At 31.4% G+C, this 20,922-nt stretch overlaps 1 protein-coding gene across 2 annotated transcripts in view; it reads left to right on the plus strand.

Moving 5' to 3' along the window:
• The first annotated feature begins 648 nt into the window (after positions 1-648).
• Positions 649-20,922, plus strand: part of LOC148284094 (CUGBP Elav-like family member 1) — a 120,658-nt gene continuing 100,384 nt past the window's right edge. For both annotated transcript variants that reach the window (XM_088242681.1, XM_088242684.1), the window contains exon 1: positions 649-765. In XM_088242681.1, coding sequence (XP_088098807.1) covers positions 682-765 — 84 coding nt within the window. In that variant the 5' untranslated portion in view covers positions 649-681. The remainder of the gene's footprint in view (positions 766-20,922) is intronic.

Below are 20,922 nucleotides of genomic sequence, written 5' to 3' on the forward strand. Positions count from 1 at the left end.
GAGACTATCACTCCCTCTCACTTCTGTTCAATGTACTTCATAGTCCTAACGCTCCTATATACCTGTGTGAAAAATTTCAACGCTTATCAGTTCATGGTTAACCTCTTCGTTCTCATTCTCAAGGCACTCTCTTAATACCCATACACAATTCCTCTTTCTTCTCTAACTCATATAGTGTCCATGCGGCTCGACTGTGGAATCATCTCCCATCCACCATCAAAGATGTTACTACATTATCTCTGTTTAAATCACGTCTGAAGAAACATCTCCTTTCTCTTCCTTAATCTCTCCTCCTTTCCTTTTTCCTCTTTCCTCTCTTTTCCTTTTTCCCATTGAGTAATAGTTTCGATTTAAGGTAATTTATAAACAAATACGTTTATTTCTATTTTTATATATCTTTAAATTTTTATTCTTTTTTTTTTCTTTTGAATATGTTCTGTAACTCGAATAATAAAAATAAAACTTTTATTTTATTGGTTGGTTGGAAGAAATTGCCCTTTGGCAATAAGCCCGCCAATGTACAAATAACATTATGTACAAAAAGTTAAATAAATAAATAAATAAATTTCGTCGATTTTTCCTTTCAACGCTGTGAAATGGCCTCAAGATACCGCATTTGTAATGACCGGCTTTCTTTTTTGCAGATGTTCGTCGGGCAGGTGCCGCGCTCGATGGACGAAAATGACCTGCGGCAAATGTTCGAGGAGTTTGGGAAAGTTCATCAGATCAACGTCCTCCGAGACAAGGTCACGGGAGCCAGTAAAGGTCAGTCTTTCTCCACCATTAGAAACTTGTGTAAATAAATCAATTTTCAGGACGCGGGTCTGTACACAAAATAAAACCAGAGTCATGGGCCAAAGTTTTCGACTCGATAACTACTTTCAGAAATAAATCCTGAAAAAGAAAACTAACTAGCGATAAGTCCACCTCCGGGTGAATTTCTTAGCGCTATTGCCTACTGTGCTTGGTAAGCGAGGTCCTGGGTTTGATTCTTTTTGAATTATTTTTGAATAGTGTTTTGAACTGCAATATTTTATAGTTCTTGAACTGTCAACTGGAGAGCATAAGACCTTTTATACACTTCGCAAATGCCCTTTACATCATCGGAAGCTAGTAAGAGGGGTATAATGTACATTAATAATTTATTTCAGTCACCAAAAAGCCGGCTGTTTCCATACATTAATGTACATCCCAAGTATTTTCAATTATCTGCCAAGACTAAATTTTCTTTAAGCAAAATTAATCCCGTTTTCTTTTGTTGTCGTGAAATTGACATTTTCTTTTCTTTGACCATAAACGTTTACAATATTATTAACTTTTTTTCAATGGTTTTCACTAACATCATTTTAAAATATTATTAAATTTAAGCTTATTAGAATAACGTATTTTTGACTCCTTACACATATTATGTATTAATTGTATGTATTACAAATGCGTACAAATATTTAAAAATTATGACTTTTTTAAAATATTTTTTGACGCCATTATACCTAACTTTTTTTTGTAGTTCAATGCTACGCAAAATAGGATATAATTTATTTTTTTCTTCGCATTGAAACAATAAGAGCATTTGATTGCTCTGCGAAGTTTCTCGAAAATGTATGAAAAAATAAATGATTTTAATAAAAATGAACTACTTTGATCATCGCGAGTTTTAGTGAATCAACCAATAACAGAGTGCTGTGATTCACCAAACAGCAGAACTCACCGTAGAGAACTTGTGACACCATTTATCACAGACGGAGGAATTTCAAAATTGCAAAACTTTAAAAAATCATGGCGCTGATAATATGATGCATAAAAATAAATCCAAAGTTCGCTTAGTTTGATAGTCTATTAACAAATGATTTTTTTATACCACTGGACTTCTTCAATTCATCGAATTCATTTTGTTTTTATGTATTCAAATATTTTTTTACAATTGGTGATGTTTTTTACTATCGGTGATACCATTAAAAAATGCAAGGTGATGCATCTAGCAGGTTATTGGTTGTTCATTACTTTTATTTTACTCATAAGGTGTGCATATTTTATGTCAAATATATTTTCAATTTCGCAAAGATAGGATAATGGTAAGTAATAAACTAATCAGTTTCTGTTATATAAAACTATGTATAAAAAGTACGGAAGAATCATTAGGGCATCTACCTTAATTTACATTTACGTCCACCTATCTTCATTAATTGCATGATCATCATTACATTTTTGCTATGTCATTCCAGTGTTTTTATGTTATCATCATTGCTATAGGGGGTATTTTTATGTTTTCAATAATCAGTAATTTTATGTTATTGTCATTGTTAATTGTAAACAAAAATAATTGCCAATACATCTATTTAATAGGCTAATTTCTTCTTCAAAATTGGCACCGTCAATGAACGACCCCTGATCATTTTAAAAGACTTTTCAGATAAGTATTTTTTTCCATTCATTATTATAAACGATAAAGACGTTGCAAATGAACAATACTGTAAACAAATTAGTATAAGATCAATCGAAAAGAAAATAATTGCATCTCGTAGTGAGTGATGGGCGCGTTTATTTACCATACTTAAAATCCCGGTTCGATTCCCGGAAAAGTAAATACTTCAACAAATGTTCAAAACATGGTTTTATACCGTACTTTTAAACAACACACGTTTAAGATACGGTAGTCTATGCACTGTTGTCTCCTCTTAATGTGGTTTCTCTATCTTTGTTGATATATCAATCCGAGGAAATTAGACCGGCAAAACATCTGGATGTGTCCACACCCACCTTCTACTCTGTGACGTCACGAGCAGAGTGTGTCACTCCTCCCCCTGTCTCATGTGTCTGTGTGTACGGTGCTGTTAAAGGAACATGTTTGTTTGTTACTTGTTGCAGGGTGCTGTTTTGTGACGTTTTTCACGCGCAAAGCGGCGCTGAGAGCGCAGGATGCGTTACACAATATCAAAACTCTAGGAGGGGTGAGTTGTGCTCGTTTATATCACCTAACTGTACTGGACACTCCCGAGTAAACTGTTGCATCTTACCATCAATCCGTCTACCTATCATACTTACTTCCTTCTAAAAGCAAAAAGTTAAATATAATTTTAAATCCTTTTTTACTCTATAATTAGTTTTAGTTATGTTTTAACCGTTATCATTGCTGTAATATTCGTCTTTTAAATTGAAAATCGCAGTGGATTCACCAGAAATTGTGATTATTTTTAAAGTGCAAAAAGGCTTATCGTGTTCGTATTTGTATTTATATGTATATTTTTATTTAGAGTCATTTTAATTTATATAAATTCCTGTCTGTGATTAAATGAAAGAAATGAAACAGAGATGAAAAAGCATATTCAAATCATCATATTACGTACTTTTAAAAAGAAGTTAACTTTATTTTAATTCGTAAATATGATTCATGTGTTATGATTTTCCAAAATAACCAATGCCCAGGCTTTAAAAAATCTTTGAAAATTTCTTGATCATTTAAAAATATTATTACAAGATGCAACCGTATACTCCAAAGTATCAAAATGTAGAATATTTTGTATATAATCTAAAAATCAATTTAACTGATACCTAGAAACAAATAATTAATTAATTTGGTATATTTTAGTGTAAACAAAAATATTTTCAGACTGTACAAAAAATATTCTACTTGGGTGTATTTACAAAATTGATGTTTGAATTTTTTTGTTCACATTTTCAAAAACGTAATCCAAACTGTTACTTAAATGGACAATTATTGTTGGTATGTGCTTCAAAAAGTTTTTCGTATTTAGTATGCATTATTCATATAAGATGGTAATTATACTTTTAAGTGTTCATTATTACCTGTTTTACGTGTATGTCTTGTCTATTTAATTGAGTCACTAATTTTTCAATAATTGTTTAAGTGGGATCGTAAAATGTATTGTTTTTTAACGTTTCGTGCGAGCTTTTGAGTATTAATATTATTTTTTCTAGTTCAAGACACTTAAGAATAATAATGTTTTACATTGCCTTTGTTTAACGAAAGGATATTTACACATCACAACAATGCAATTAATCTTGACCGACTGAAACAAGATTTTCAACCGAAACCGGAATCGAATTTCAGCTTCTGTTCTAGTTTTGCCGAAACCGAAACTAATTTAAATAAATTGAAAGACGCTTTAAAACGCACAAAAAGAGGCATTTTTATTGTTTACCCTTACAACGTCTTTAAAATACGTGTTAAAAAAATACGCAATTAAACAAAAGGCATAAATTTAATGAGTAAATTTGTTTATTTTTAGCGCTTTTTGGTTCATCGTTATATTATACATATAACTTATATGTAACAGTTCTTCAATGTTTGCCATAGGAAATTTAACCTTTTTATTTTAAAGGAATTACAAAAATATAAGTACGAAAAATCTTAAAACTACTAACAGTCAGAAAATCACAAAATCAGTTTAATTTTTATTTTTTATGTCGGACAATAGCAATACAATAACTAATTATTTGAATGGATGACAATCCAATGTCTCGAATTGTGCCGATTTGCCACTCGAGTACATCCGAAGGTCATCCAACACATCCCCTCAGGTTTCGGCTGAGCCGAAGTTTCGGCCAATTGTTGGCCGAAGCTGAAACCGAAATTTCGATCGGTCACTAGTAAGTTCTCTATTATGGTTCGTAACAGCGTAATCAGATCTACTTTTGAATTTTTTTTCTTCAAATAATAGTTAATAAATTTAATACATTATAAATTATATTTATACTTTAATAATGTCTGTTGTTCGACTCATTTAATACATAATGTTCACTGTCTAGATGGAGCATGTCCAAAAACATTTTTACAATGTTTAGAAGTACGTATTTCAACCAGTAAATTTTTTATTATTATTTTTTATGTTATATAACTCATAAAAGACATTTAAAATATAACTTATTTACTTACCATAAAATATCGTTTTAAGGTATAATAGAAACTTTATTTAATTCCGTTTTTTTTATTTAAGTATGGAACTCAATTCTTTTTTATTACATCGTAAATAATTAATAATCCAAATTTTGTATAAAATTTGAATTTCGTCCTTTTTCGCCCTTTAAATCTTTTTTTCGGCAATTCCGTCGGAAATTAGTTTTATAACAACAGTTTTCGTTCCACGCACCCCAATAATAGTTGTTCACAAACCCATAAAAGTCACGTAGGGCCTCCTTAAAAGGGAGATTACAGTAACGAGGCAGCAAACCACGCAAGTACTTTTCTTCGCCCGTTATTTAAGTGTTATTGCATAACTTACGATCCCGTTACTCTCCACGCTGGTGTTGGCTTCTTCACTCTCTCCTAAATAAAAAATAAAAGTAAATTTAACAAGTTACATAAAAACAACTTGTGCCACGCACCTCGTAACACGTGTTTCCCGGCAAAGAAATTTTACTTGACTGCTTAGCTTCCGAAGCTCCTTTATGAAAACCCACGAATTATCGCACTAAGTAAACTAAAAGTATTCGTAAATATTCAAAATATAACATATTATTTCATTTCGTCATAAACAGCCCAGATAATATTTTTAAAAGTAACAACTTCTCTTCATTTTTTGTTCTTTATCTCAAGTTTATAATTGACGCATAATTTAATAGATACGTTAGAAGCGCAAAGAAATGGTATTTTAGTTTGTGGGTAATTTCTTTCTTCGCTTTCAGTCTTGAACAAACCGTCATCGTGATAAGACTTAACGATACGCAAAAAAATAATATTCGCGTTTCATGAAAAAGGGTTTAATTACACTGTTACTGTTAAACATATAACATACATATAATTTCATTACCAAATACAATCCAATATATTAAAAAAGTAGCTAATTAGTAACATTCACACGAATATTTTCTTGTGTTTCGTGATATGCTATCTTTTTCGAATTGTTGGGAGTAACGCAATAAGCATGCGGTTGGTAAGGCAATAACAAGTCTGTTTGTTATACTCATCGCGGTCTAAAATATTTAAAAATCACATTTTGAGAATAAATAATTAATGCGTTTTTGCTATTATTTTTTTAATCTTGCCCAAATTTCTTTACTGTTATTTTTTTTTTAATTACTCCTTTACACCATATTATATGTAAATCATATGTAATAATTATAACGAACTGACTTTTGCGTTTAATATATAATGCAGATTTTCTGGTAAACACAGTATTTTATAATGTTTCAATTATCTTCAATAAAATATCAATCATGTTGTTAGTATAATTTAATTATACAGAAGCCCTTACTTATTTTTTTCTAGCAACTGAAAAACTTCTCTCGCCATGTAAATCGTTAGCCTCGAAAATAATTTAAGTAATTGCTTAATTAAATTGATTCATTGATAACTTTATTTTCCCTTGCTTCGCATTTCTATGATGTTTTCTTCTTAAAATAAAATTACACCCCTTGGAGTGAGGATCAATATCCTATAATTGGATACTTTTCAGTTTGTAAGATCCATCGTAATTTCTTATCATTTCCCTTTCAACATTTCACAAATAATATTTTAACCGTAGAAAATATATCGTGTTTCTATTTACAATATTCTGTGACGTTTTATTTTCAATACTAATGTCTATCCAATATACTAATTAAAATTAGTCACTGAAAAAATCCCTTCAACCGTCCTGCGTGTTTTTCTTTTCTTATATTGTCTTTTATATTTTCTCCTTTATGTGTGACATGTTAGTATATAGTATTTCTAAAAACTTTAGCAAGATATGCGTGCTACTTTCTTTATATAATTTGATTTATTTATAATTTTTTTGTTTTTTTCCCAATAGAAGTAATATGAATGAGTGATCAATTTTAGAGATTTTAAAATTCAACAAAGATACAAAATCGATATTTATGTTTTAATTGTTATTTTTGTGTCATCAATCAATATGTATTCTTCCACTTTGTGTTGTGTTACATTCCAACTCAACGCAGGACGTTCAGTTTCATTGGAAACGTTAGTTTTTGGTGTTAAATGTGTATTTTTGTATTAAATAAATATATACACGTTACATTTATTTTGTATAGTCTGCCACGTGGTTTAATAATTTACTTTTTTTTTTAATTACTTTTTTTACACGATTTGCGTATTATCTTATCTAGTTACTTACGATTAAATCGAGTATATTGCATGTCAAGCAAGTAGTTATGAATATTCGAAAGTAATTTTTGAGAAGGGAATATGTAAGTCTAGGAATTTGCAGGGCTTACGACCTGTCGCTGGGTGGTTTAAGTAGCCACAGTAAGTTTTACTTCAGAAAAGTCAACCGATGGAAGAATTGAGGAAATTTGGATGTTTAAACATCGGCAGAATTATGAATGTTGTAAAGTCAATAAATTAGAACTAAATAATAAAAAATGCAAAATAATGTCATTTCATAGAACAAAACAACCAATTTCCTTCGAGTACCTATTAGAAAACTCCAAAATTGATGTAGTCAAGTCCATCAGAGATTTAGGAGTTGTTTTGGACTATAAACTGACATACAACGAGCATATAGATAATACAGTAAATAAATCACTGAAATTACTTGGCTTCATTAACAGAATATCCTCTGATTTTACTAATGTCCGTACAATCAAAACTCTTTATTGCTCAACTGTTCCCCCTCTTCTTGAATATGCCTCAGTAGTCTGGTCTCCCTTCTATGTCAATCGCATAAATCACATTGAATCAGTCCAACATCGCTTGCTTCGAAAAATAGCGTGGATGCTTGGACTAGAGAGAGAGATAATTATTCTTATGCTGAAATAGAGTCAATGTTAAATATTTCTAGTCTACAAAAACGTAGAACTAATATTGACTCCATATATATGTTCGGCATACTAAATGGTATAATCGATGTTCCATCATTACTGGGACAAGTAAAATTCAATATTCCGACTCGTAGATTGAGAAACAATGAAGTACTGTTCATCGATCAGAATAGAACAAACTATGGCCTAAATTCTCCAATGACCCGCCTTTGTCGTATTGTTAACTCGAGACAGGATCTGGACTTTTTCGGTTTAAGTTTACAACGATTTAAACGAGCACTAAATAAATAGTCCAGATCTTGTCTCGATGTCCCTTATGTTTGTCAATGCTTCTTTCTTTTTTCTTTAAATGTTTTAAACTATTCTTTTATTGTAATATTTAAACCTTATAAATTGTATAAATGGACAATGTCCGTTAATAAATAAATAAATAAATAAATGTTACTCAGTGTGTAGCAGACTCTTGCAATAATTTTAGATCTTAATAACTCCCTAGGAAGGAAATACACCTTGTCCACAAACAGCTGAACATACTCAAAACATTGTTAGTTAAAAGCCAAATTAATTACTCGACAACGAGCAAAGAAAATACAAAAATAATTACGCCGCAAATCACGCTCGTAAGAGTAAATAACGTTGAATTTTGAAAATCGATAAGGATACATTTTATGCTTTACATAGATTTTTTTAAATTCTTAATAAATATTCGTACACAGAATTTGGCAATATTACGTTTTTAGGACAGTTTTTTCCTCTATTCAGTCGTCACTCAGGAAGGGTGTCTTGAAAACTCTTAAACCTTCTTTGCAGGTAGATCCTTTTTTCTCCTTGAACGTAAGATCGGATTTGTTATGCGGATATCCGGAACATCTTTTCCCCCTCGTCCAATACGTCCATCATAGTAACCCACATACATCAATATTACGGTATTGGTTCTAGCTGCTATACAATTCAATATCTTACCTTGTCAGACTCCACATTGTGATACACACATAAAAAAACCTTATTTGTTAACAAAAGCGTGTAAACGATACATTTTTAAAAATACTTATTACATTACGACACGGTGAAATAATATTTTTGGGATGATTATGTTATAATTTATACATTTACGGGACTGTCATCTGTAATTAGATGATTTAAGTCATTAACGTAAAGTATTACGTTTTGTAAATAGTATATTGCCCTCAACAATTAGAGAAAAGGAAAAAGCAAATTAGGATATTGTACTGTGTCCAGGCAGATAAAGAATACAGTTATGTATGGAAAATATAACTAAAACCTTGGACAAGTGTTTTCGACTCGCTGGCTACTATCGGGCAGCGTTGCCAGCAAACTAAAATCGGTAGATTTTTTATCTGCTAGAACAGGTTCGCGAAAATTAATTCATCTATTACTTGTGATGAGCCACGCTGCTGTTTTGTCATAATAATAGCCAATTTTCAATTTTTTAAATCGTTAAAAAAAATTGGTAGAAATTAAATTCTGAAGATTGTTCCCAAAATCGGTAGATCTACCGGAAAATCGGTGGAGTTAGCAGCGCTGCTCTCAGGTAAAAATACTGAAAAATGAAATCGATTTGAGTCAAGAAAACAAGTCTGTCTCGTAGTGTATTGATTGGCGCGTTCGCCTATCATTCTTGAGGTGGGTCCTGCGTTCGATACCTGGCAGGATGGACGCAAAATACGAATTTGAAAGGTTATTAAAACTTCTTTATTATTGGCACCTAAAGCAGGGAGCTGATCACTTTATCTTCATGTAACAGATGATCGAAATACGCTGCATTTGGTTTACAAATACAGTCTCCTAAACACCACTCGATGATGAGAAATTCATTTACACGCCAACGTATAACGTAACAAAAAAAGGATCCTGACTTTAGCTGGAACAGAAACTTTCTGAAAAATATGTTTATTATAAATAAATAAAGTCATTTAATATATTTCATTTAAATGTACATCCTCAAAACGCCATAGTAATTGAAGCGTTAGACTCACCATTTTGCCTTTACATTACAATTTATTTTTATTGGCAGGTAAACTACAAAATAACAACAATTTTAATTTACAAAAAGGTTATTATTTTGAACGAGTAACCGAAAATAGTAAACGTTGAATTTTAATTTTACAGCATTACGTTGCTAACATAAAATATCTCAAATTAGTAACCGAAATAGTTTTTTAAGATAGATTTTAAAATCTTTTTTTTGCGGCTGACTATATTACGGCTACGTTGGAAGCAGGATATCAGGTAGACTGTTTATATAACGACTTTGCCAAAGCCAAAGCCTTTGACACAGTCAATCATGACGTTATGTTAAACAAGCTGAGTGCAATCGGTTTCTCGGATGGAATGCTAAAATTAATAGCGAAGTACCTTCAAAACCGAAGTCAATACATTTTACATGGCTTGTTTGCGTCAATTTTTTATAGTACTTACTCAGGTATCCAGCAAGGATCTCACCTAATGATCTAAATAATATTAAAATGTTAAAGTCAAACCAAGATATTTATTATTCACCAATGACTTAAAGCTATTTTCGAGGGTTACAACTTTGAATGATATTCGCATTCTGTGGGCAATTATAACAAACGTATCTGAATGGAAAAGACGAAATAAATTGCTTTTCAAAGTTTCAAAATGTTCAGTTATGAACAGAATGACTGAACAGAATCTTATGCGGACTTCGAAGGTTAAAGATCTGTGCATTACTTTCGTGAGTTCCCTGACATTTCATGATCAGATTGGAACAGTTTATAGTAGTTCATTAAATATGTTACGATTTGTTCTTCGTACTGTCAGGGTTTTCGATAATACACTAGTACTAAGAAATTCTTAGCAACTCGTTGATTCGAAGTAGACTTGAGAGTGGTTGGATGATTTGGGGAACATGTGAGCTGAAGTACTCTCGTTTGGTGGAGTGGGTCCAAAAGAAATTTCTCAGATCTCTCTATATGAGGGAGTGCGGATATTATCTATGGCTTTATCCCACTGAGTTTCTCCAGAGCATTCTTGGTAACACCAATTTAAAGACTGGAAGGAATCTGTATCGAAATACGCATTTCTTCCGATTGTTGCGCTGTACTGTCGACAACCCTGAAATTATGTTAAGCATTATCTTTTATATCCCGGATAATTACCTTACATAGACATAGTCAACATAGACTGTTATACATTCTAAAATATAGGACCAACCTGCCAATGTTATGCCTGTTGGAAGGACTACCTATGTTAAACAATATTGTTTTGGACATTGATATTTTTCACGTATCTGCGGTAGTTATTTTTCACAAGATTTTTTTCCTTTTTTTAAACGCTCTCAGTATATCATACCTTAGTGTTATTTTTATACAAACCTAATTTAATTGACTTTTTTATTTTTTGTATACGTATGAATTATTTTTTTATTTTGTAATGTACACAAATAAAGATAATTGAGAGAGAAATTTTTTATTAAAATTGATTATATTATTTTCGGATCAGTAGTTTTAAAAATGTTCGGCTAAGTCGAATAATGACGAGTGTGTAGTTTTTTATTGTACAGAATAACAAACAAACGGAAAAAATTGTATTTTTTAAAAGCAGTCATAATTCATATTCTTTTAATATAACCTTTATTTAGAAATATTTCTGTTTTTAATCTTTATTTCTGACTACAAGTGACATCTGCCTGAAAAAAATGTAGCACAATGAACCTGTATAATAATATTATGTTATAATAAAATTTAAAAAATGATATTTCAGTTATTTAATTAACTTCAGTGTACCGGTTGGGCGAATATTTTTTTCGCTTACAATTTTATCAACAAAGCTTAAAAAATAATGTATGGTCCACAGTATAAAAAAAATTGTTAAAATATAAATACATATTTTAGATCTCAATTTGTTACAACAGAGAAGTAAAACATTTTGAGGAGGGAATATGGAAGTCTAGGCGTTGACAAGGCTTATGACCTAACATTGGCTGGTTTCTGTAAAGTTAAAGAGCTAGAACCTTTATCATGCGGGACGTGGGTGAGATTTATCCGGCAGAACCTTTGAACCTTTTTGTTTTTACCGTATTGTATCATTATTTTATTCTGAATTTTGAAGTCAATAGTTACACCTTGCACCTGATGATGGGTAATCAGAATACCAGGGCCGCGATTATAAAGTCAATATACCGAGATGGTATATTTAATTTCTGTACTATCTGTATCTACCTCGGTTTGTTCTACCGACTTGTCATTTCGACATCATATGATCGAATCCAACCAATGAATGACCCCGAAAGTTTAGTCCGCGTTCCTCACTTAATTAAAAAAAAAAATAATCTGCATTAATATTTCAAATATGCTTCTGCGATTAAAAGTTGCCACTTCAAAGCGATTGTAAACTCCAATAAATCTTAATTCAAGGAAACAATACTCGCTTGAACATGATTTTTAGACGTTTTTAACAATTAACATGACGGTATGCTTAACGATCGTCTGTTTTTATCTACCGAGCGATTACAAAGCCGGCTCCTTTAACGTCTTAATACGCACACTCAGAAAGGTACCAAAACAGATGGAAAAAATATAATAACTGAATTAATTTTTTAAGGTTGCAACATTTTCATAGCTTGATTTTCTTATATGTTAAAAGGGCAGAATCTAGCCACATTATCTGTGCATCTAGGTGTTCGTTTTCAAAACTGACAGTTATGTCAGAATTTAATTATACATCAAAATTTACTCATATATATCTCATATTTTTAATAGGCTTTAAATATAAGAGCTGCCAACCTCAGAACGATTACATTTTCTAATTAATTGTCATGAAAAGGAAAATTGCTCGTTAGATTTTTTATACACTTTTAATGCGTAGATATGCGTTGATATGCGTACTGAGAACTATTAGACTATGTAACATATGCTTTCCCATGTTACATATCGACGTATCTACCCAAAACTTAAAGGTGGGGAGTCGGAAGTGTATCTTCGTAATCAGTCGGGAGAATTTATCTTCAACCATACCGTCGTAGTGAAGGTATGATGTCCTTATCATTATTCTTAGAAGTAGAAGTCAGTGTTCCTGTTCACAAGTTCCTGACGTCACTGCGACCTGTGAAGATCTATTGTGACGGGTCCCCGTGAATAGTTCTCGCCCTCCAAGCCCAGGACTATAAAGAGAGGGTTTACATTTTTATAAATTTTCCCATCTGAGCCCAGATTCGCAAAGTATCGGGCTTTTAGGAGGGGTCGAGCTCTTTGACATCCTCAGGTTTATTCAGTGGTCCTCCGAGGAAGAGGCTCCTTTTATGATGTAAAGCATCACATTCACATATAATGTGTATAGGTGTTTCCTTGTCTGCACTGCAGAACCTACATGTAGAACTTTTGGAAAGGTTCATTGAATTTTTTTATTTTTATAAATATCAGCGTTCTTATGATATCCCTAAATATTTCAATTTTGGTATCCATTTTCAACGAGTTGTAAATAACTCATTATTGGAAAATGTAAATCAAGTTGGGGTAAAGTGGGGTTCGAACCTCGGACCTCTGATCCGTGTGTCCGCAATACTAGCCACGGGACCACAACCCGATTTAACTTGTTTTTTCAGAGTAAATGCTGAAATAATCAAATGTATATCTTTTGCGACATTATATTTCTTTGTGAATGGAAAATCTTTTCCTTGTCTATGGTATTGTGATAACGTTTATGTTGATTTTTATTGTTTTTCTTTTCTTAAAAAAATATGTTTTGCTTTAGAATTATGAATGTTGTTTTTAACTATAAAAAATTATTTGTCTTCATTTAACATTGTAATTTTATTTATTATCACTTTATTTTTGTATCATTTTTATGGCCTTTAAAAACATTTCTCGGTTACTTATCGTCATAATATGAAACAGGGTTGTAGTCTTCAAAAACATAATACTTGAAGTACTTAAACCTAAAGCAGTATACGTTTTTATTGACTGGTACAGCAGGTAAATAGGTAGCATCATATGGAAATTTAGTTCAATTATCTTACCACAGATATCGCTGGTGTAGCTAAAGCAAATTTATTCTACTTATTCTGAAAGAAAAAAGCATAAGTTTCATAATTTTTTTTCCAAATTCGGAACTATTTTAACTGCTGTTTTCTGTGAAAAATACAAGAGTCAAAATTGCTTTATCATTACACTTATTTGGATAGATTGCCTAAAAACGCTAATCAAACACTTTAATACATATCCGCACGTGGTAATGCATAGGTTACTTCAGCAGTATGCGATTTGCAACATATCTCGAAAATCTGTGAAATAAAATCGAAAACTAGTCCGTGCTTTTGATATATAAGAATAATTTAATATTTGTTTGAAAAAACCTTTTTCTTTTAAGAAAATCTTTGCGTTTTTATGACTTACCAAAATATTTCAATTTTTGAGGCCGTATTCAAAGAGTTGTAAAAAACTCACTTTTATTAGAAAATTGGAATCAAGTTGGAGCAGAGTGGGGTTCAAACCTAGGACCTCTGATCCGTGAGTCCGCAAAACTTGTCATGGGACCACAACTTGAGTCTATTTAAGTTTTTATCGCTATTTTGTTTTCTCATTATAAGTGGAGAATTGAGCACAGGATCTCATGCACGATAAAACAAGACGGTCAAATATCAAAGGTAAGCGCGCTTTACTAGCGTGGACGAGGTCTCGGGTTCAATTTCTGACAAGTTCAAGGTATTTTTTTACATATAAAATTTACTTTTTGGAATGGAGCCTAAACCGTAAACCAGATCACCTTGCCTTTATATAACAAATTATCGAGATGCGTTGCAATTGTCGTACTAATGCAGTGCCCTATGCATCTTTAGGTGCAAATAAGGGAATGATTTCGTTCTTCACATAGCCTCCATACGTAATACATACAGTCACTATTATAAACAAAATTTGTACAGCAAAAATGGGCACACTAAAAAATGATTCATTTTACAAGAAAGCAGAAAGAAGAATAAAAACCTTGTTTGTGGGACAATGAGTCGATGTTATTTTTTAATATGTTTTCAATTAATATAAAACAAATTTGTACATTCGATCACAGAAAAACAAACAAAAACGTTTACTTTTTAAAAAATTAACTCCTTTCTTGAACTTATAAAATTGTCGCATTATGAATGTTTTTTTTTCCGGCTGTAGCCCCATATTTATTACTTATAATTTCATAAGACAGGCAGCCACTTTTTTTTTTAATATTCCATTGTATATAAATCTTTCGGGATAAAAAATAGCATCGATATCTCGAAAATCAAAAAAATGTAATCAGCCTATTTTAGCCGTGTTCCTTTCAATTTGAATGCGAACCTACACACCCCCTCTTTCTCTTTCTCTCTCTCTCCCCCCTCCCCCCCTCCAATACTCGGGACATGTCGTGAGAGAGCCAAATTAATACTAAACAGTAAATCACGAGTGGGACATGTACTAATTTGTTTTCATCTCAGCACCTGACTGACGGCGAATTATGAAACGGTCTAGTATTACAATATACGGACAGTATTATTGAGAAAGCGTCACATTTGTTGGAAAATTAGTTCTCACTAATGACGTGTGCACACAAACAAGAATATGACATCATTGGAATTATCTGGAATGAATGAATAATTACTGTAACACCATCTTATCGGACAACTGTTCTGCTTCCTTGTTCGTGTCAAAACTACACAACACCCCGAGAATGATAGTGGCACAGTTTAAAAAAACTTATGTTTACAGGAAAACAGCAACATTACAAACATACACGCGCTGCCAAAAAACTAACATTCACACGCAAAAACAAAGATACGAAGTTCACTCGCTAATGTCATCTAGTTTTAAATGTTTTCAGAAATAACGATGGCATAGCAATCATTGTGGCACTATTATTTCTTGAATTCGAACAAAAAATTGCAGTATAACATTGACGTTTTTGCTTTTAAATATTTTTGAGAATCATGCCGTTAACAAAGTATTTTCACTCGGGGGGTATCGGATCAAACATACTGTACCCATAAAATAGTTTGTGTAATAGCGCTAATAATCAATAATTTAATTTGCCAAATTCGCCATCTCAAAACGGCAATTTTGTAAGTTGGAAATATTTTTTTTTACAGAAATCCACCTGAAATGATTTTATGTTAATGTTGGTTTTGCCATAGATAGAAATAAAAAAAAGCGCGTACGATAAAATATTGTTGTCTTTACTTCTTTCACTCCCACTTTACCTTTCGGATTCCAGATATTGACAAGTTGACAGGTGAAAATAAAAACTTAAAATTTCGAGGATATTTTATTATGCTTCAATATATTCTAAATTAAATTTGATTTATCATGACGGAATTCACAGTTAGCATTTAGCATTCTTTTTAGCTGAATATATTTTTACACTTTTAATCGCCCGACATCACTTCCTAATAACATCGGATAAGTGACGGGACTTTTAACACCGTAAACGTCAACAAACCACCCATAGAAATAGGTTGCCATAAAAATCTCTAGACATTTATGTAAAAACTACCGATGACGTCATACCTGATGACGTCACGAATTGTTCGTTTTTCGCGTTATTCAACTGACTAGAATTTAATTCTTTGAATCCTCTTATTTCTAAACAGATTTTAATAAAAATAATACTGAGTGTCTTGTTATTTTTATATTAACTTATTAGATAATATAAAAATCCATGAGAATTGCCCATTGTGTGGATAAGAAATATTTTTAGCAATATTTCCGCGTGGTCAACACAAAAATGAAAATTTAGGATTTATGCCATTATTATCGCCTAGGTGCGACGTGTGATTTAAAACAAGATTTAAAAGAAGGCTTTAAATAAACATTGGTTTTATTCTTAATCTTTTTTTGGGGGGGTTTTTGTCATAATTTTTAGCTATCAGTGTCTTATTACTTTTAGCCAAATTTAGACAAATCGTGCAATTCACACTGCATGCTAAAGTTATCTAGGGTAAATTAATCTGTGCCGAAAAGATTCCCGGGTTCGGCAGGAATCAAGAATTCATTTCGCTTTATGCTATGTATCACCAAAGCCAAAAAACAGGAATCTTTTAAAAATAATTTGCCCTCGAAGTGTACCGGTTGATGCATTCGCATACCATGCTTGAGGTCTCGGTTTCGATTTCGGGTAAAGTCGACAGCAAGTATTGCTTTTGATAATGGCTAATCAGTCTACTATCCAGTGTCAATGTCCCTGGAGTGATATCCCAAAAGCTTGCGTAGAAAATGCATTTTTACGTCTAAATACATGCTGACGAGGGATTTCTTCGCGCGCTATTCCGTTCAAAATACCAGCCCTGGACGTCCTAACCTCAGGGTGACATAAAAATTACAGCTATGAGAAAATAAGTTTAACAAATATGTTTTTTGACCAAATAAAGAATACATATTTGTACTGTTTTTAATTAATTGCGGCAAAAAATGCCGTTTTTTCTTCAAATTGTATAAATAATACTAAATAGCGTTTAATTTTTCATCATTACATAGCTTCTTTTACGAAATTAAAGACCACTTACTAAAAATGGAAAAAAAATCCTTATCTACGAAGCTTATGTTAAACGCAAACTGAGCTATATGATCGCCTGGGGAACAAAAAAAATATCATAAAACTAATACCCAACTTACTGTATTTGACCCCTACGAGTGAACTGTACGAAAAAACACCCCCAGTTTGACATATAATACTTGACCAGACGAGACATGATATGATTCGACCTTATAATATTAAATATTTTGTTTGTATATAAAATATGATGCATATAACTAAAAAATACATACCTACCCACGTTTATACTTCCGGTAACTCACTGAATAAGTGTTTTTTTTAAAATCAAATTATAGTTTATATAAATCAATTCTATTTTATTATTTCAAAGCTGATAAACAGTAACATACATTTGTTACATTATTATTATGTTTCTATTATTTTTATTTACATTGTTATTTCGCTTTTAGGTTTACTTTTTTTTCCTTACTTTTATGTATTTTTATGTTTAAGGGATATCATGCGCGCCCCGCCCCGCCCCTTTCATAAAACGCATAGAACTATTGTTCCCCTAAATTAAGCCAAATAACGTTTATAAAATATCGCGTTTAATAAATGAATTATCAGTCATAATACCAAACATTTTGATTACTATAAACAAAAAATAATTTCATTAAATATAGCGATAAATTGCGGAGGAGTTTTACTATCGCCTTTAAAAAAAACGTAAAAAGCAATATAATTCCCAAGCACATCCATTAGTCAGCGCTGTCATGCGCGTACTTATCAGCGCGTAATTGCTAATGGTTGGCTTCATATCAATCTCAAGCAAATAACTATGGAACCAAATGGAAATTCCGTTACAGCGCCGTACTTAACGCGCAACCCGCGCGCAGGCGCAAACTAAAATTCTCACTGGGCTGCGGAAATAATCCAAACATACCGATTCATTATTTTTTGTAGATCTTTCATGTAGTTTTGACGTAATGTGGCCGCAGCGCCACGCCGCGGCATGCAGCACAGATGCGATTTGAGTGTTTTGAACTGAACATTATATTAAAATAAATATTTTGTGATGGAGAAGGAATACAAAATAAAATGTAGAATTTAATTCAAACATTGCATTAGATGTACGATTTAGACATCTTTAACGACTCAGCTCTCTGCTACAAACGGAAGCTGAGTCTTATAGATTTTAATGTTTAGTATTACTAATGTTATTATTGTTATTATTGGAGCACATAGGGGAATTTGCTTATGTGTGCCCTACTTCAAAGTTTAAAGTTACTGTAATATTAGTATCATTTAGCCTCTTTGAAAATAAACAGAAACAATTAATACTAAACTAGGCACTACCAGAATACACACTACATAATCACCACATCTTATACACATCACTCCATACACCTCACTCCACGCACTACATTTCATACTCATAACAATAAAAACACAATCACCAGTAAATTCACACAAAGCACAAATTCTTCTTACATCTTGTTGTACTGTTAGATAGTTGTTTCATATATTGTGTTGTGTACGTAATTGGTGCTGTGTTAGGTTTATTTTTTGTTCGTAATATTGTCTAGATTTATATTAACATAGCACTGTGTGCACAACATTAAACAAATAAACAAATAAACAAATAAACAAATAAACAAATAAACAAATAAACAAATAAACAAATAAACAAATAAACAAATAAACAAATAAACAAATAAACAAATAAACAAATAAACAAATAAACAAATAAACAAATAAACAAATAAACAAATAAACAAATAAACAAATAAACAAATAAACAAATAAACAAATAATAATGTTTTTTTTAAAGCCAATCAACAGGCTTATAAAAACCCTAACAGATTGGCATTATTGAGTATTTATTATAAAGTTCCACCTAATCTAAACAATTTTAAATTTACAAAGGTATAATTATGGAATAATTTAGGCGGACATGGCAAGTGTGTCATCGCGAACCAGGAGTGACAACACCGTTATTTGCAATAAGAAAAAGTTTAAAATATTCTATCTAAATGATAATGATAAAATTTATAAATAAACTTATCAATGAAACTTCTTGGTTTAGTTTTACTTTTTATTATTTTGACCAACGAGCGCTTTCGCCTAAGTAGGCATCTTCAAGACTGGTGATTTGTTTACAACGTTTACAGCTTTTATACTATTCTTAACATATTTTGGAGATAAGATAGAACAATATTTTAACAGGGGACAGAAAACATAAATATTTACAACTAGTTTGCTATACAATTCATTTTTGGGAGTTTTTGGACCGAAAGGGATTAAGTTTTATTATTTAAAATGTGGGAAGAGAACACATGGCGAAATACAACAGTGTGGGGAATCTACATTTTAACAGATAAAGTTGGAAAATACTTTGGTTTTTTGACAGGGAAGTTTACATACCTATAAATGAAACATTTTAAGATTCATACTTAGTTAATACAGATAATTTCATTACATAATTTTAGTAGTAAATAATTAAATCAAACGGAGCTATATTAAATTAAGTATTTTCCAACTTTATCTGTTAAAATGTAGATTCCCCACACTGTTGTATTTCGCCATGTGTTCTCTTCCCACATTTTAAATAATAAAACTTAATCTCTTTCGGTCCAAAAACTCCCAAAAATGAATTGTATAGCAAACTAGTTGTAAATATTTATGTTTTCTGTCCCCTGTTAAAATATTGTTCTATCTTATCTCCAAAATATGTTAAGAATAGTATAAAAGCTGTAAACGTTGTAAACAAATCACCAGTCTTGAAGATGCCTACTTAGGCGAAAGCGCTCGTTGGTCAAAATAATAAAAAGTAAAACTAAACCAAGAAGTTTCATTGATAAGTTTATTTATAAATTTTATCATTATCATTAACTATGGAGTTTTATCAAGAAATATCAACAAAAAACATCAATATTATTCTATCTAAAGGTTAAGATGATATTTAAGATGAAAAAGAATAAAATAAAAACAAATATGAAATTTAATTTTAACTACACTCTACATCAAAGCAATACAAGAGCGTTAAATAATTTAACTTGCGAACAACTTAGGAATCACAGAAAAAGATTTGTGTATAAAGCAATTAAGTTCTACAATTCACTTTCCAATGACCTAAAAAATATACAAAATATAAAAAGTTTTAATATTTTGTGTTTGTATTTCAATTATGTAGAAATCACGGCAGTAAAATAAGTTTCTTTTTTTATAAAAATATCAATAAAAACATTAATTGGCTCTTTTGTAAAGTTAGCTACATTTCGCTTAGTATTTTTTGCCTTTCCCCCGTCGATTTGTATATAAACTTTTTTTTCGTTTTTTATATTTGATGTGTTGATTTCTACACGATTGGTTTTTATTATAAGGTAAAAGGTTATGCGTACTTGTATATGAATAGATAAATTAATTAATTAATGAGCGAAACGCCACACCGTTAAAAATAGGGACTTCTCTTAGTGTAAATGGAAAAATAATTAGGTACAAATAGCGATCATTTTTTCACTCGAATGTCTAGACATCGTACCTTGAAGCCCTATCTATTCTTACACATACATACCTAAATGTTCGAAGTAGCTCTTACCGTTTAAATGCCGATGTCAAAATGTCCAAATTGCGAACTTCCATCCACTGCAACATGCTTCATGACTTAGAGAACTGTTACCTCAGAAGCAAATTGTGCTACAGCAATTATATACCTATTATCAAAATAATCTG

This window comes from Micrasema longulum, unplaced genomic scaffold, assembly GCF_059751315.1.
Source record: "Micrasema longulum isolate JH-2025_06_02 unplaced genomic scaffold, ASM5975131v1 h1tg000155l, whole genome shotgun sequence".
Lineage (NCBI taxonomy): Eukaryota > Metazoa > Arthropoda > Insecta > Trichoptera > Brachycentridae > Micrasema > Micrasema longulum.